General features: G+C 41.5%; 1 protein-coding gene across 9 annotated transcripts in view; it reads left to right on the forward strand.

The window, feature by feature from the left end:
• Nucleotides 1–17,368, forward strand: part of PPP6R3 (protein phosphatase 6, regulatory subunit 3) — a 78,718-nt gene that overhangs the window by 7,408 nt on the left and 53,942 nt on the right. For 5 of the 9 annotated variants that reach the window (XM_005864355.2, XM_005864352.2, XM_005864356.2 and 2 more), the window contains exons 2-4: nt 7,093–7,325; nt 12,696–12,882; nt 16,415–16,552. In XM_005864355.2, coding sequence (XP_005864417.1) covers nt 7,099–7,325; nt 12,696–12,882; nt 16,415–16,552 — 552 coding nt within the window. In that variant the 5' untranslated portion in view covers nt 7,093–7,098. Of the gene's footprint in view, nt 1–7,092; nt 7,326–12,695; nt 12,904–15,823; nt 15,968–16,414; nt 16,553–17,368 lie in introns of those variants that run through there. The other 4 variants (XM_014538129.1, XM_014538130.1, XM_005864360.2 and 1 more) reach the window with 3 other exon arrangements.

Genomic DNA, 17,368 nt, shown 5'->3' on the forward strand with positions numbered 1-17,368 from the left:
GCTCTCCTTGCACCCCCAGGGGAAGGGCTGGACAGATTTATCTCTGGTTCCGGAGAGCCTTCATTATTGTCATCCGTTATCCAGTCTCTCGCCACCGATAGCAGAAACTGTTTATACTTCATTTTTGCTTGTGGATTGAGGACGTTGTACACTCTAAATGAATTGAAAAGTCCACAGTTTATAAGGTACAGCACTACTTTTTTTGTCCATTTCATCGTTTTCCTTAGAATGGAACAACACGAAAGGAAGTGTATCAGTTTCGTTGGTTTCCTTCCTTTTTCTGAGAGAGGGCATTTCTAAAAGCGCCAGGAACTTGAAGACGAAGACTATTCGAATGACCAAAATACAATGTAACTGCAATGCTTTATGGGTTCGTGCAATTATATAGTTTTTCGTAGATTGACCTACACGGTTTCCACCAATGAGATCGCTTCATTCGATGTGGACAAGACAGTGTGTTGACATCTAAGGTCCATAACAGATGGCGCGTGAAAAACGAGAAAACTCGTAAGCAGTCCTTAACAGATGGCGCGCAAAACACGAAAAAGCTCGTGAGTGGTACGAGGGAGTTTTCACAAATTAGTACCTGTTTTCTGTCCCCAGTTCAGAGTATGTTATGGAGGTCAAGAGTACTCAGGGTCTAAAATAGCTGGTTTTGAGTTCTGGCTCCCACAGTTTTCCAGCTATGAGAAAATATTAGTGAATATTAAATGCCTAGCTCAAGAGTAATATTTGTATTAATTTTATTACTGTCACCAATCTTCCTAATAATAATAGAAGTAACTGCAGAAATGACTCTAATATAAGGTGAAGTGAATGCCCTGAAGAAGTGAAATGGGATCATAGAGGACCTCTGAGGTCTAACCAGTTGTTCTGGGGAAATAGAGGGCGATGGTATTGGGTCAGGGGAGGTTATGGAGTTAGTGTTTGTATGCAAATGTGTTATTTTTTAAATTTAGATTATGTTATTGAACTCTCTCTGCCATTATAAAGATAACTCTGCTTTGAAGCCTCCCATATTAAACCATATTTTCTCAGTATACTGTGCTCTTGAAGAAAAATCACATCTGTTTAGTAGCATCAGTGCGTTTTAACAGATGATTGGTTTTTTTAAATTTTGTACTTAACTTCTTTACAAATTTCACATTATTACCAGACAACTCTTCTGTAAAGGGCCAGTTAGTAAAATTTGAAGGCTCTGGGGGCTATATTGTTTATATAACTACTCAACCCCACAGTTGTGTGAAAGCAGCCATAGACAACATGTAAACAAATGAAGGTGGCTGTCTTCTTAATAAAACCATATGTTCAAAGAATAATATCAGCATGTGTACAGATATTAAATGCTAAAATAATAATTGTGTACCCACTAACCAGCTTAAGAAATACGATGTTGCCACATCTTTGGCTCCCTGTATGTCCGCACCAGACCACTTCTTCCCTCTTCTGACCTCCCCAAGGCAAGCACTCCCCTGCATGTATCATTTTCATGCTTTACTTTAAGGTGTTGCCATCTGTGAATGTATCCTTATGTAACTTAATTTTTGTATGTCTTTAATGAATTGTACCCCCTTATTGTTTTTGAGGTTCATTTATTCAAATACTAGAGGCCAGGTGCACAAGATTCGTGCACTGGGGAGAGAGGGGGGGCGGTCCTTCAGCCCGGCCTGTGCCCTCTCATAGTCCGGGAGCCCTCAGTCGGACATCCTTAGCACTGCCATCCTTAGCGCTGCAGTGGAGGCAGGAGAGGCTCCCGCTGCGTTCGCCAGCTGTGAGCCCGGCTTCTGGGGTTCTGGCTGAGCAGCACTCCCCTGTGGAAGTGCACTGACGCATCAGGGGGCAGCTCCTGCATTGAGTGCCTGCCCCTGGTGGTCAGTGTGCATCATAGTGACTGGTCGTTCTGCCATTTGGTCGATTTGCATATTACCCTTTTATTATATAGGATGTGTACTTATCATGTCTTAGGCATTAAGCCTCATGTTCTCATGCTGGGTATATTAGCAGTGAGGAAAGCAGAAAAAAGTATCTGTCTTCACAGAGTTTACATTTTAATGGGGAAAGACACTTCACAGCCCTGGCCAGTGGGGTGTGGTTCAGTTGAATCATAGTCCCATACATCAAAAAGTAGTGAGTTCTATTCTCCCTTCCTCTCTGAAATCAATTTAAAAAGAAAAGAAAAAAATAATTCACAGAAAAGTTAGATGTAACAATCATGTGATCATCAGGGAGAAAAAAAGTAAAGCAGGGGAGTGGGTAGGTGGGTGAGTGAGGGCTGTTTGCAGGTTGAAATATGGTGATCTGAGTGGGCCTCCCTGAGAAAGGGAACCTTTTAACAGGAGGTCAGGGAGAGAGCCTTGTGGCTATGGGTGTAGGTGGGGTGGGAGGAGAGCCTAGTGTGTCTGAGGTTCTCAGAGGGCGGGAGGGAGGGACAGTAGGAAGAGGCCAGCCTGGCTGGCGGGAGAGCCCAAGGGAGAGTGGTGGAAGATAAGGTCTTAGGGCATTAAGGTGGAGTGGGAGCCCATCACACAGGCTTTTGCTAGTATTTTGTCTTTTTCTCTGAAGGAGATGGGAAATAGTGGTGTTTTGAGCAGCTGTGTGATTTGATTTATATTTTTAAAAGGTCCCCCTAAAGCAGTGTTAAGAATAGCTGTCTTGCCCAGCCAGTGTGGCTCAGTGGTTGAGCATTGGCCTGTGAACGAGGAGGTCATAGTTCGGTTCCCAATCGGCATATGCCCGGGTTGCAGGCTTGATCCCCAGTGTGGGGTGTGCAGGAGGCAGCCCCTCAGTGATTCTCATCATTGATGTTGCTATCTCTCTCTCCTTCTAGAGGCCCTTCCTCTCTGAAATCAATAAAAAAATACATATTTTTAAAAGAATAGCTGTCTTGTGCTGCTGCAAAATAATGGCAGCTGGGACTGACAGGAAACACAGGTGTCAGTGAGAAGCAAGCAGTTGGATTCTGGGTGCATCTTGAAAGTAGTGACAATGTGATTTTCTGAGAGGGAGTGAAGGATGATGATACTGGGGATTTTTGCCGCTGTGGGAGTTGCCATTTATGAAGAAAGGGAAGACTGAGGGAGGCACAGGTTGTGGAAGAAAGATGAGTTGAGATGGGGATGTGTTAAGTTTGAAACTTTTAGAGCCTGCTGGAGACATGTAGGATTAAAACTTTTGAAGTTGAGGGGAAAGATTGGGGCTGAAGATAGAAATATGAGACACCTATAAGTCCTGAGATTGAGTGAAAGCACTGAGGAATGAGGGCTGAGTCAGCAAGGGAAGCAGGGCTTGTGGTAGAGGTGAACCATGTGAGCCCATGTAAGCAGTGCATCTATGAAGCCAAGGAGAATATTGTCATGGAGGCGGCAGTGAGACCTGTGCTCAAGGCTATTGCTGTAAGGTCAAGTCGAAGGAGGGTCAAGGCTTGTTTGGAGGCTTTGGCAGCACAGAACATTGATGACCTTGACAAGAGCAGTTTCTAGAGAAGTGGTGCAGGAAAAACCTGGAAAGGAGGGTTCATGAAGAACTGAGAGAAGAGGACCTCAAATAGAGAAAGCTTTTTGGCAGGCGCCAGTACGCTGCAATGAGATTTGGGACTCTGAGAAGGTTTTGTTGAGGTGGGAGAAATTACAGCATTTTTGTCATGTTGATGAGAAGTGATTCTGTACAGAGTGACCAACTTGATGAAGTGGGAGAGGGGGCACTTGCTGGAGCCTTGCTTTTGGGAAGGTCACAGAGGATGGGCCGAGTGGAGAGTCCACAGGCTCTTGAGAAGAGGGAGAGCAGAGTTGGGATAGTGGGATCAGGTGGACATTTTCTCCTGTCTTCCCAGTGAAATAGGAAGGCATTGTCAAGTGAAAATGAGGGTGAGTACAGGCTAGTGCAGTGATGGCGAACCTATGACACCAAAAAAAATGAGCGTGTCACCTCTGACACGCGAACTCATTTTTTTTGGTTGATTTTTCTTTGTTAAAATGGCATTTAAATATATAAAATAAATATCAAAAATATATATCTTTGTTTTACTATGGTTGCAAATATCAAAAAATTTCTATATGTGACACAGCACCAGAGTTTAGGTTAGGGTTTTTCAAAATGCTGACACGCCGAGCTCAAAAGGTTCGCCATCACTGGGCTAGTGAGATGTGGGGAGAGAGGAGAAGGTATGGAATAGTCTTCGGTTAAGTATGATAAGAATGTGAGTGGATTGGCAACATGGAATGGCTTAGCTGAGGGGAGTGATCTGAAGGAAACAGCAATTGTGTTCTTTTTAGCAGAGGCAGAGTAGACAGTGCTGGGTTGTGTTGGAGTTTTTGCCCCCGCCTCGTTCCCCAGCAAAAGGGGCAATGCCAGAACAGGTCAAGGAAGTGAGTCTACTGGTGGGGCATGAAGTCGAAGCTCGGAAGGGAGGAAGTGAGGGCATGTCAGTAGTGAGGGTTGTCAACAGTGATGCATGTAGCTGTAGTTCATTCCTGTTCACTTCTGTGTCCTGTTTTAGACTGAATACATCTCATTTTATTTTGCCCTATCATTGGAAGGTAGGATTGTTCCCAGCAAAGAAACAATGATATTATGAACAAGTGCAAAACATTTCTTTAGGGTATAGACCTTGAAGGGTAGTGGGAACTGTACATCTTCAACTTTAGTAGCTGGTGCAAATTGTTTTCCAAAATGGCTGTCCAGTTTACCTTCCTACCAGTACTGTTGTTCTACATCCTTGCTAACCCTTGGTGTTGTCAGACTTTCTTTATTTGCCATTTTGTTGGGTGTGAACTTACATGTCATTTTTTAAAAAATAACAGCTTTATTGATATAATTCACATACCATAGAGTTCACCCATGTACTAAAAATTTAGTGGGTTTTAGTATATAGTGTTCACAGAATTGTGTAATCCTCATCACAATCTAATTTTAGAACATTTTCATTACCCAAAAAGAAACCTTGTACCCAATAGTAGTTTTCTTCATTTCTGTCTAATCCTTAGACAACTATTAATAAACTTACTCTTTCTATAGATTTGCCTATTCTAGACATTTTGAATGAATGGAATCATACTACATATATACATGGAATCATACAATATGTGGTCTTTGGCTCCTTTCACTTAGCAAAATGTTTTCAAGGTTCATCCATGTTGTAGTGTGTGTCATTATCAGTACTTAATTGCTTTTCATTGCTGAAGGATACTCCATTGTATGGCTATACCGCATGTTATTTATCCATTCATTAGTTGATAAACATTTGGGTTGTTTCCACTTTTTTACTGTTATTAATACTACTACTATGAGCATTTGTGTACAAGTTTTTGGGTGAACATATGTTTTTATTTCTCTTGTATACTTAGGAGTGGAATTATTGGGTAATGTGGTTACTATGTTTGGATTTTGAAGAACTACCTAACTGATTTACAAAGTGGCTATACCATATCAGCACTACATCAGGGTTCCAGTTTCTCCATGTTTTTGCTAACATTTACTGTTTTGAATTAAAAAAAAAAATTGTAGCCATTTTACGAGTGTGACCTGTGGTATCTCATGTGGTTTTGATTTGCCTTCCCCTAATGATAATGCTATTGAGCACCTTTTCATGTGATTATTGGCCTTTTGTATATCTTTAGAGGAAAGTATTTAAAAACGTTACCCATTTTGTTAATTTGTTTTTGCATGGTTTTAATGTTCTTTTCTCTGGTTACTAGTGAAGTGAAGTATCTTTTGGCTTCTTGGATTTCCACTTTTGTGAAATGCCTGTTTGTCTTTTTTATTTTATTGAGTTTGATTTTTCTTATTGTAGGAATTAACATTCTGTTTAATACTCTTTTATTTATCTGTGTGACAAATAATCTCTTCAGTTTGTGAATTGTCTTTACTATATTTATGGAATCTTTAAAAAGTGGTTATTTGAAAGCATGGAATAAAAGGACAAAAAAGGATCTCAGTGTTCTAATCTTCTAGCCTTCATGCTACACAGGTAGAAGAGACAATATATTTTTGGTTCATAGGTAGTTGTCTTTTAAAAAGTTTTATGGTTTCTCTTATAAGTCTTGCACATCTTTTGTTAGATTTATTCTTTAGGTACGTTATAGGTGGGGGTTTTTTTCTATTGTAAATAAATTTTTTAAGTTAAATTTTCTGTTTACAGAATGGAAATGCAGGTGACTTTATAGTATGTATCTTACCAAACCCTGGTTCAGGAATTCTGCAGTGAGCACCTTTGACAGATAGGAATGACTTTTGAATGGTCTTATCCCTAATCAGAACTTTTGTCATCTTTTGGTCAAAATTGGCCTTTGAGATTGTCTAATTATGGCAGCTTTAGAATATGTAGTGGACTCTGTGTTTCAGTTGTAACTAATAAGGACCTCTTTAACTCTGTAACTCAAAGAAAACAAAGTTCGTTTTTTTTTAAATTTTATTATTTAAAGTATTACAGATAGTAGTACATATGTCTCGTTTTGAGGAGGGGGGCGGAGAAGAGGCAGGAACAGTGTAGACGTGGCATTGTGGAGTCATTGTTTTAAGTTTGTCAAGTGTTTTTCCTAGTAACTGAGAATTGTTTTCTCTTGTTCCTCAAGAATTAGGTTCCAGGTTTTTAGTTTCTTTATTAATAATTGCAAAGATTTTGCCATTTTATGACTTCCAAAGTTTCAGCTGGGAAAGTGCTGTTAAATGGTTAACAGTGCTGGTTGGTGGTGGTTATTGATGTGCGTATTTAATTCTTTAGTATTCTGAAGAGTAGTAGATACTTAGGTCTCAGTACTTGTCATTGTTGCTGAAGATATTTGTTCTGTGTAAGAATGTGTCCTTCACCCTTAAGAAAGGGTTTACTTCCTTTTCCAGTAGTAATTCTTAAAGTGTGGATAGGATGATTCTGCAGGTTAAAAATCCCAAGATTTAGCATTGTTTCAGCACTTCAAATCAGATTTTTATTATCAAAAACTTTTTTCTGAGAAGGAAAAAATCCTGCTTATTTAGGAAATATTTTATAGGTCCAAAGTGAAACTTTATTATGACGTTTTAGACTGTAAAACTGAACTGAAAGGAAAAATTAATGTGAAATTGAAATTTTATTTGAAATACTCTCTGCATTTTGTCTAGACCAGCATGTTTTGGAAATTTGATCTTCACTCATCATCCCACATAGACACACTTCTAGAAAGAGAAGATGTAACACTGAAGGAGTTAATGGATGAGGAAGATGTTTTACAGGAATGTAAAGCTCAGAACCGCAAACTTATAGAATTTCTGTTAAAAGCAGAATGTCTCGAAGATTTAGTCTCGTTCATTATAGAAGAACCACCTCAAGACATGGATGAAAAGATCAGATACAAGTAAGAAATTCAATATTCTCTTTAGGGTGGGACTGAAGTGACGGGGGGTAGAATATTCATTCTCGTTGTCCAGCGATGTCCTACAGCTGCTGCAGACCCTTTACAGTTTAGATCAGCCGTGGGCAAACTACGGCCCGTTTGAAATGAATAAAACTAAAAAAAAAAAAGACCGTACCCTTTTATGTAATGATGTTTACTTTGAATTTATATTAGTTCACACAAACACTCCATCCATGCTTTTGTTCCGGCCCTCCGGTCCAGTTTAAGAACCCATTGTGGCCCTCGAGTCAAAAAGTTTGCCCACCCCTGGTTTAGATGGTCAGGAGTGACAGGATCAGCAGAGCACCTAATCTGTTCTAGAACTAAGTCCAGTGAAATGATGGGATTTTAAAAACAAGTGTTCTATATTTCACTCAGAAGGGCAACGTGTTCTATAAGTAGTGATGAAGTTTCTTAAAATAGTAAGGCCATCTAAATAAGTATTTTCTCTTCTTTGAAAATAGGAAGATAGAGGTTACGTGATCATCCAAGATCACACAATGAATCTAAGCTGGAGCTCGGTTTTGAAGAACCTTGCTGATAAAATAAATTCTGACCTTTTGTTACCTGAAAGTAAGGGTGCGTGTCTTGGTGAATATTAGTGTCACTAAATTTAAGCATGTAACACCTTGAATAACTACAGCGGGCTTACCTACTCACTAGTTTCACCTGCTTACTAGGAGAATGTTAGTACAGTGGGACCCTTTATCACTATCTCGATGAAACTTTGTATTCGGACCCCTGGAAACTCTGAATATTCCATATGTATTTGAAGTATTGGGGTTTCAGTTAGTTATTTTTCCATCTCCAACCATTGAAATATTTGGCTCGCCTCCCACCTTTCCCCCAGGAAAATAGTACAGATTCAGGAACGAAAAATTATTGATTATGCGCTAAATAAACTTCATGGACTAGGAAGAATTATGGTGGTTTATTTATTTTTATCCTCCACCCCAAAGGGCGGGGAAAATATATATATGTTATTATTTATTAATTTTTTTTAGAGAGAGAGCAAGAGGGGAACATCAATGTGAGAGAGAAACATCAATCAGTTGCCTCCTGTACACACCATGACCAGGCATTGAACCAGAAACCTAGATGTGTGCCCTGACCGGGAATCGAACCTGCAACCTTTTGGTGTATGAGACAACACTCTAGCCAACTGAGCCACCTGGCCAGGGCGGAAGAATTATATTTTTTAGTTGGTTCTCTTTTGTCCTTTTTTTTAGATATCTTTTCATTTGTGGTGAGAATTTTGCTGTCAGGGAAATAATAATTATTAATGTTTTTAGTCATGTTCTCTGTCAGCCATGAAGATTGACAACTAGCATTCAATGACAGCCTCCACTCAGAGATCAGTGTCTGAAAAAAGAAAAGGAAAGAAATTTGGTGTCAGAAATACTAGTGTATTCCCATCCCTCAAGAGATAGACACTGTGATACTTTGGAATTCCTGCCACATGTGGGGTGCTGCTTGTTTGGGGCTTATGCTGGTAGGAGACACTATGGTGTGAGCTTTGTATCAGATCCTCCTAGGAGAGGTGTGGCCCTCCCCTCTTAACAAGCTCTGAGAACTTGAGCAGGGGACTTGCCCTTCTGGATTCTGATTCTTCCTGTACTGAATGAAGCTAATACCTCTTTAACTGGGGAAGTGTAGGCACGCCTATGGAAAGTGCTTATTTTACCAAAAAGTAGTTGGCTTTTGTTATGCTATGCCAGCATTTTGGTGAGGTTTTTCATTTGTTTACGTTTTTCTGGTGGGGTTTTTTTGTACTACATTTGAAGTTGCAAAAGGAGGTGTGCCTTCCCTGGACACAGCCTTCTGGATGGCACCATTTCAAGAGAGCATAACCTGGGCAGAGCTGTTCTCTGCTATGCTTCTGGCCTAGGCAGTGCCATCAGCTGTGTATGTTACATACAGCTGGATGACTCAGACAACAGGATTAGTATAGAGGGCTTTTTCCAGTGGGATCTGAAAGCTTTTCAGAGTTAGGGTTGACAATAGTCATCTAAGGACATTGAGACTGGTGTTTTGTAGTTTCTGGATGATTGCTGTATTTTGTGAAGTTTATAACTATATATTAGTTATAAACTCATCACTGTTCTAACTTAGTTCGGTGATCATATACAACGTATTAAAGGATTGTCATTTTATACTAACCTTTTTAATTCTAATGACAGATACCTCATTTTAAATAATTTAGCATAAATTTGAACTAACAGAACTTTTAAAATAGGCCCTTAGTAGAAGTATAAATCCAAAAACTAAAATGCTGTTGGTTGGGTCAAAGTTCCCACAGAGGGACTGCGGACTTCTAGAGGCAAGAGGAAGACCAGGAGGGGCTGCTACCCTGAGAGCTGAGGGAAGACGGGCTGTGGGAAGAAGGGACGGGACAGTGGGACAGGGCTGCTGCCTACTGGCCAGGTGACTGTTGGTGTTGGCATCATGGAGCCACGGGCCCTGGATGCCTTTGAGGAAGAATTGGAGACAAACCTGAGACAGCTCTTTCATGTAGCTTCCTAGAAAGGGAGCAGAGGGAGAAAGTGGGAGCTACAGGCAGATGTGGGTCAGGAGAGGGTGGCGTTGGCTTTTACCCTTAATGGGAGAAATAATGGCCTGTTTATATGCTGGTGAGAATGGTGCAGTTCAGAGGGAAATGATGGTGTAGTGTAGATTGAGGAGGATTGGAGATTGAGTGATGTGCTGTGCTTGAGTGGGTGGGTGGGGATGGGATCAAGAGGACAAGTGACCAGCAGCTTTAGGAGCAAGGCTGGCTCCCAGGTCAGGGTACAGTCAACCAGGGTTCTCTTCTGATTGCTTTTGTGTTCTCAGTGCCAAGGAAGGAATCCAAGTCAGAGTATGTGTGGGGTAGGAGCCTTGCCCAGGAATGAGGTAGAAGGTTTATTGTTTTGTTTGTTTTTATTGATTTCTGAGAGAGGGTGAGGGAGAGAGAGAGAGAAACATCAGTGATGAGAGAGAATCATTGCTCGTCTGCCTCCGGCACGCCCCCTACTAGGGACAGAGCCTCAAACCCCAGCATGTGGCCCGAACCGGGAATTGAACCGTGACCTCCTGGTTCATGGGTCATTGCTCAACCACTTTGGGTGTTTTTGAAACTTTTTTAATGTTGAGGGAGGGAGAGTGTAGCCCTAGCCTGTCCAGAACCAGAACTTTGAGCCTTGTCTGTAGTGCCTAGGCCCCACATGTGCTCTTTTTAAGCTAGGTCACACTTCAAGTTACCTGTGGGAAATGGATGCAAAATTAAAAAGATGACCTCTGTGTCACAATTCAGAGATTGTCCCTACACATTTGGTTTGCAACTGGGGTTGAGGTCCACTGCCTTTTACCAATCCTTTATTTGCCAGCAACTTTCAAATTGCAGCAGTTGAGGCAGCGTGCTCCCCAAGCCCTATAGCAGCATTTCAGCACTTCTGTAAAGTAGAAAATAAGAAAGAATAAAAGCAGCTAACACTCATTTACTCTAAGCCTTTCTTCTCAGTATTTTGTATGTATTATTCTCCTCAGTGGCGTAAGGACTATTGTCTTAATATTACAGACTTGGAAACTGAGGCCCAGAGAAGCTAAGTATCTTGCCCATGATATAGATTATAAGTGGTGGAGACAGATTCCTAACCTCGATGATGTGACTCTAGAAATTACACCTGTAATCACTGGATAATCCTGCCCCCACTCCTCCAGCATAATGGCGACTTCATGTTATGGCATCTATATGCCAACATGTTTCTTAAAGTGAGGAAGGCTTTAATTTGATTGAGCCACAAGCCTCCAGAAGAGGCTGTTTGATAATGTGATTTTTGTGCCCACACACCTGCCAGTTCCATTGTCTTTGCAGTTTTTTTTTTTTTTCTCCCTGCAAAGGTTCATTTGGGGACATTTTCCTATTGCTCAGTCTTCTGACCTCACGCCAGACCCCCTCAGGTGCTGCAGCTTTCTGGTCTGATGCCAGTGGCCTCTCCAGCCAGGGGCCTCAAAACAGGCAGCCACTTGCTTGTGTATTCCAGCCCCCAGTCCTCTCTTTTGTCATACAGCTGCTTCTGGCTGTTCTGTCACTTCCCTGTCCTGGTCAGCATTTGAGTGTCCTATTCCTGATGACTAGATGGTTCTGGATCCTGGCTGCTTGACAGGGAGGAATAAAGAACAGAGAAGTAAACTGTGGGTTGGGAGAGTGCAATCTACACAGGCCTTGCAGTCTCCAATGCTACTGAAAGCATGAGAAATTGTGGTCAGAGAACTGAGTGCAGGAAATGGATCTACTGCCTGTTTTTCAGAGAGAGAGAGAGGTAGAGAGCCCTTTGGTGCTCAAAGACAAGCTAGCTTGAGGGGTATGGGTACTTCTGGTGCTGTGGGGTCTGTAGAAGAGGTCTGTGTTCCACAGCATTGAAACTTGATGGTGGATTGATCCCCAGAGACCTTGGAAGACTGGTGTGGAGAGTGCGTATTTTTGTTGTTGTTTTTTTAAAAAAAATATTTTTATTGATTTCAGAGAGGGAGGGAGGGGGGGAGAGAGAGAGAGAGAGAGAGAAACATCCATGATGAGAGAATCATTGATTGACTGCCTCCTGCATACCTCCAACTGGGGATCACGCCTACAACCCGAGCATGTGCCCTTGACTGGAATCAAACCTGGGACCTCTCAGTCCGCAGGCCTATGCTCTATCCACTGAGCCAGATTGGCTAGGGCGAGAGTGGGGTTTTTTATATACAGCTTCCCATCTGGCTCACTCAGGCAGATGCCCTGTTCTCTAATATATTAGAGTATTTATTCTCTTAAGATGTAATATAGATTGAACATTTGAGAAGCCCCCAAAACAACTTTCTAGTACCATTTGCAAGCCATATGAAATTAGAGTGGCCACTCTAGGGACCTAAATGTGTCTTGAGTACTTATAAGGTGCTGTGTGCAGTTTCCTGGAAACCAGTGTCCCTCATGGTTGTCCTATAAGCTGTGCCAGAGTAGCTACTGATGGCTGCAGCCCAAGGCTTTTTACCTGTCACAGCTTGCCTCATCTGAGAAGGCCAGGCCCCTGCACCATAACCCCCCCCCCGGCCCCCTCTTTTGGCTCCTGAGTTCTAGCTGTGTTCTAGTTTTGTTGGGGGAAATGTATTCCTATTAAAGCTTGGTTTAGGAACAGTATTTTAGACATAGCAAACTCACTTTAATCTAGAGGCTGAACAGAAATTGAAATGATTTTGTCATTCTCACAGGATAATTTCCCCCCCACAATTTTAGGAAGCCTATCTGATTTGTGTGTTACTTTATGCAATTAAACTGTTAATGTAGATGATGATACAAGTATCCTCTTCTTCTAGGTATCCAAATATATCTTGTGAGTTGCTCACTTCTGATGTTTCCCAGATGAATGATAGACTGGGAGAAGATGAATCCTTGCTAATGAAATTATATAGCTTCCTCCTAAACGATTCCCCCTTGAACCCACTACTTGCCAGTTTCTTCAGCAAGGTGCTAAGTATTCTTATCAGCAGAAAACCAGAACAGGTAAATATTGTTTTCCAAAAGGTAAGTATTAGGGCTGATCATCACTCTGAGATGATCCCCAGTAATTTTGTTGCTTCAGTGTTCTGAGTGTGCTCTAAGTCCAGCTTTTATAAAAGAATATATTTTACACCTTAAGCATTCTAAATGTTTGGTGGCTTAACATTGATTTACACATTAATATGTTCTAACTTTACATTCTTTTCCAAGTGCCTCACATCTCGGTTTTTTAGTAGACTGTGGTTTTCTCTTTTGACAAGTAGCTAGAAGCATGAGAACGCTAGTATCTGTTTGTGAAGATGGCATGACGGTGCAGACTGAGCAGTTGAGTGTGTGAGTGGAGTCCTAGTGACTGTGGTAAAGTAACAATTGTTTTTCCCCTTGATGATTACAAATGAAGCTTAAATAAAAAAGCTTTTTTATAAATGTAATTGATTATTGGTTTATACAAATGGTGATTGTTTCTATTTTGATTCTACTAAAAAAGTTTCGCTTGAGACATCTGGGTATAGACTGTCATGTGCCATTATGTAGCTCTGCTGTAGTGATTGGCAGAAATTCATGCCTTACTGTTATGGCAGGAACATCCCCACCCCTCTCCTCCTCCTCCTTTTTCTTCTTGTTCTCCTCCTACCCCACTTTGTTTGCTTTTTAAATAATTCATATGTCCTTGGGAAATTTATTTTCCAACTATCGCTTGTATATGTAGTGGTTCTCAAAAGTGTGGTCCCAGGACCTGCAGCATCAGTATCTGTTGAGACTTTGTTAGAAATGCAAGTTCTTTTTTTTTTTAAAATATATTTTGTTGACTTTTTACAGAGAGGAAGGGAGAGGGATAGAGAGTTAGAAACATCGATGAGAGAGAAACATCGATTCAGCTGCCTCCTGCACATTCCCTACTGGGTATGTGCCCACAACCAAGGTATATGCTCTTGACCGGAATCGAACCTGGGACCCTTGAGTCCGCAGGCCGACGCTGTATCCACTGAGCCAAACCAGTTAGGGCGAAATGCAAGTTCTTGAGCCCCACTCCAGACCTACTGACTCAGACTCTCTGGGGATTGGGCTCAGCAATCTGGGATTTTAACAAGTCTTCCAGATCAGCGGTCATGGACCACTAGTTGGCGACCGCTGTTCCAGATGACTGATGCATGCTCCATTTTGAGAATCACTGCTCTAAGCAGTATTGGTGTGAAAAGGGTCTGCTGACCATTGATTACAATCCACTTAGAGAAACAGGCAGCCAAGGAGCATCGAGCCTCAGATGCCCAAGTACAAACTGTCAGCCCTGCGAGAGTGCAGCGAGCAGAGGTGTGATGACAGGGTTTGTAGGTAGTCAAACCCGTCGGGCCTGGCATCCTTCATGGGGGAAAGCAGGCTCCAGGATCCGCCTTGCTATCTGCACACATAGAGGGACTGGAACTATTTTAGGCCTAGTGTGTCTATCCTATGCCAGGGTGAAGGGGATACGTGTTTTATTTTAGCGAGGAGGTTATTCTTTCATATCTTAACTGATTAGGATTACCTTCTTAAATGTATTGGAATCGAGGTTCTTTTTTCTTCGAGAATCTTCCCCAAATCATGATTACTGATAGATTGTCTTTCTGTCTTCTGCCTTCCGATGAGAAATAATAGGACTGTTGACTGTTACAGGAAAGTTCAAGTCACCCCACAGCCTAAATTACTAGTCAGTTCCAGATGGTTGTAGTGACTACTGAAACAGGTCCTGGTTTTCAGTGACATGAGTGAGAATGCACTTGAAGCTTTCTGAGTATTTGTGTTGGTCTTCAAGGTCAGACATAGTATCTGTGTAAAGATGATGGTACCTGCTAATTAAATGCTGAGAAAAGGGCCTAGCCCAGTGATGGCGAACGTTTTGAGCTCGGCGCATCAGCATTTTGAAAAACCCTAACTTAACTCTGGTGCCGTATCACATATAGAAATTTTTTGATATTTGCAACCATAGTAAAACAAAGACTTATATTTTTGATATTTATTTTATATATTTAAATGCCATTTAACAAAGAAAAATCAACCCAAAAAAAATGAGTTCGCGTGTTACCTCTGACACGCGTGTCATAGGTTCGCCATCACTGGCCTAGTCATTGCTGCTCATTGTGCATCTTGGTTCAGGGCTCCTTGAATGAAAACAAGTGGATTCTATAGCCCTTGGTCTTTCAGCTCCAGGAAAAGGGTCAAACCGGCACCTCTCTAACCTTTTGGGAATTATGAGTGTAAATAAAGGTTTCCCATCACATGATGAATTAGTAAGGATATATGCAGCTGTTAAATAATGAGAAAAAAAATCTGACTCAACCTGGCTTAATTGATACAGACATTTATTAGCTCGTGGAGCATAAAGTCAAGTTGTAGGGCACCTTCATTGTTGGATGACTTAGTACATCAGCAGTGTCATCCTCTGTATAGGACATCTTGCTGTCCTGGCTGTGCCTTTGGGTTCCAGATCTAGTGCTTTTTCCTCCTCTCTCCTTAACTGTGGTTTTAATACTATTGTGTGACTCAATTGTGAGTGGATTCAGTGTGTATGACGACTTGAAGGTTTATTACAACATTTAACATCATTGTTTAAAGAAGCCACATGGGATTGTCAATCCTGCACTTCCACCTGGTTCTGAGTGTGAAGCAGGTTTAGTTGGCTGTTAGACTTCTTCATGTGGGATAATAGCAGGATCATGGCTTTGGGGACATATAAATCTAAGTTTAAATTTCAGGACAGCCACTTGAGCCTTGGTTTCTGCAACATGAGTTAAGCAACCCCACCTCTGGGGCTTTTGAGAGATTTCAGTGAGACTATGTTAGAGCAGCTGCCATGCTGGGCTGCTGCTTCTAGGACTTGTGAATAGATGATTCCTGCACACAGACAGAAACCAGAAGTACACAAGGGAGTATGGGACAAAACAGTCTCCTTCTTCTTCCTGTACAGAAAAGACCCAGGTGGCAGGGATGTAACTTTATTTCTGTCGTCATGGTCTCGGTATACTGTCAGCCTCTGCCACAGTCACTCTCCTTGTGTGAATCTGATCAGGTGAATTGCTAAAATAAAATCCACGTGATGTTTCTATAGCAGGTGAGTTAGTCACTTTGACTGATAGAGAAATCTTAATGTTTTGAATTTTTTTCTCTCACTGGCTAGAGTATAATTAGGATTTTAAATATGTATCCGCAATTTAGTGCACAGTCTAATAATGGACTTGCTTTATGTTTATAAACTGAAATGGTATATCCTCTTTCTCTGAATTATTAATTAATGAAAGTGAACAGAAATAAAAGATCCTGTGATGGTGTATTTGTATTAGGGAATATGTGATAATTTTGGGAGTTTTTCCCCTTAGGGGTTTTTGAATAGCATAATGATTAACAGGCTTCCCAACTTGACATCTTGTTATGAATTCAACATTTGCTGTTCCTCCGCTCACAGTGGTGATAGGATTTTGGTGGGGGCAGGACTGGCAGCATTCTAAAGTTTCTAGTTCTCAGGTTACATGTCTTTCAGTTTTGGTTTGTTCTCCTCTAGATTGTGGATTTCTTAAAGAAGAAACGTGATTTTGTAGACCTTATTATAAAGCACATAGGAACTTCAGCTATCATGGACTTGTTGCTCAGGCTCCTGACATGCATCGAGCCTCCACAGCCCAGGCAAGATGTGCTGAATGTGAGTAGAATTATGACTGTCCTTGATCGGGGTGAGGAGAGGCGCGCATGAACCCACAGGCTGCTGTCTGCTGGGGTGGGATTCCATGGGTTGGTAGAAGATTATCTGGGAAACTAGAGGGTAGGGGACAGGGTGGGGCAGAAGGTTGTTCCGAGATAGGAAGAGATTCAGATTTTGCAGGATTAAGGTTTCAGATGTGCACACCCCTAGGTTTCTGGGATGCTTCCTTTGGGGGCTTCTATTTCCTTTGCTGGCTTGTTTGTCAGTGGGTTAAGAAGGTAGAGTGGGCTGAGGATTTGTCTCAAAGCTGGCCAGGTAGTGAAAGCAGAAGTATGACGGTTATGAGCTGCATCTCATCTGCAATGCTTTGAGGCTTCTTTCTTGAGAAGATGGGCACATCACAGAGTTATCTCTACGAGTCGAAAGGAGAGGTGCCTGTATTTCCAGGGAATGAGGCTTCAGAAGTAACTTTCTAAGAGCATGGGATAAGGAAAATGGAGCTTATTTCCAAAAGGGCACATATTTAAAAATTTGGGGAGATGGTTATTTTAGGGTACATGTGCCTCTTGAGCAGGATTTGGGTGGGAAGAGGGAGGTGTGAGTAACTTGAAGTTTCCCAGAGACCCTTGTCTTTGCCTTCTTATCTTCTGTCTCTCCCTCTCCTTCTCCTCCTTGCCTTCTTCCAGAACCACTCCCTAGTTAATGCCATCTCTAATACTCAACCTCGAATCTTAGAACTTACTTCTTTCCCTGGAAATGAGTTTTATTGGGAATGCTAATTTTAATTAAAGAAGGAGAGACGGAGGTGATTTTTTA

This window comes from Myotis brandtii, unplaced genomic scaffold, assembly GCF_000412655.1.
Source record: "Myotis brandtii unplaced genomic scaffold, ASM41265v1 scaffold187, whole genome shotgun sequence".
Lineage (NCBI taxonomy): Eukaryota > Metazoa > Chordata > Mammalia > Chiroptera > Vespertilionidae > Myotis > Myotis brandtii.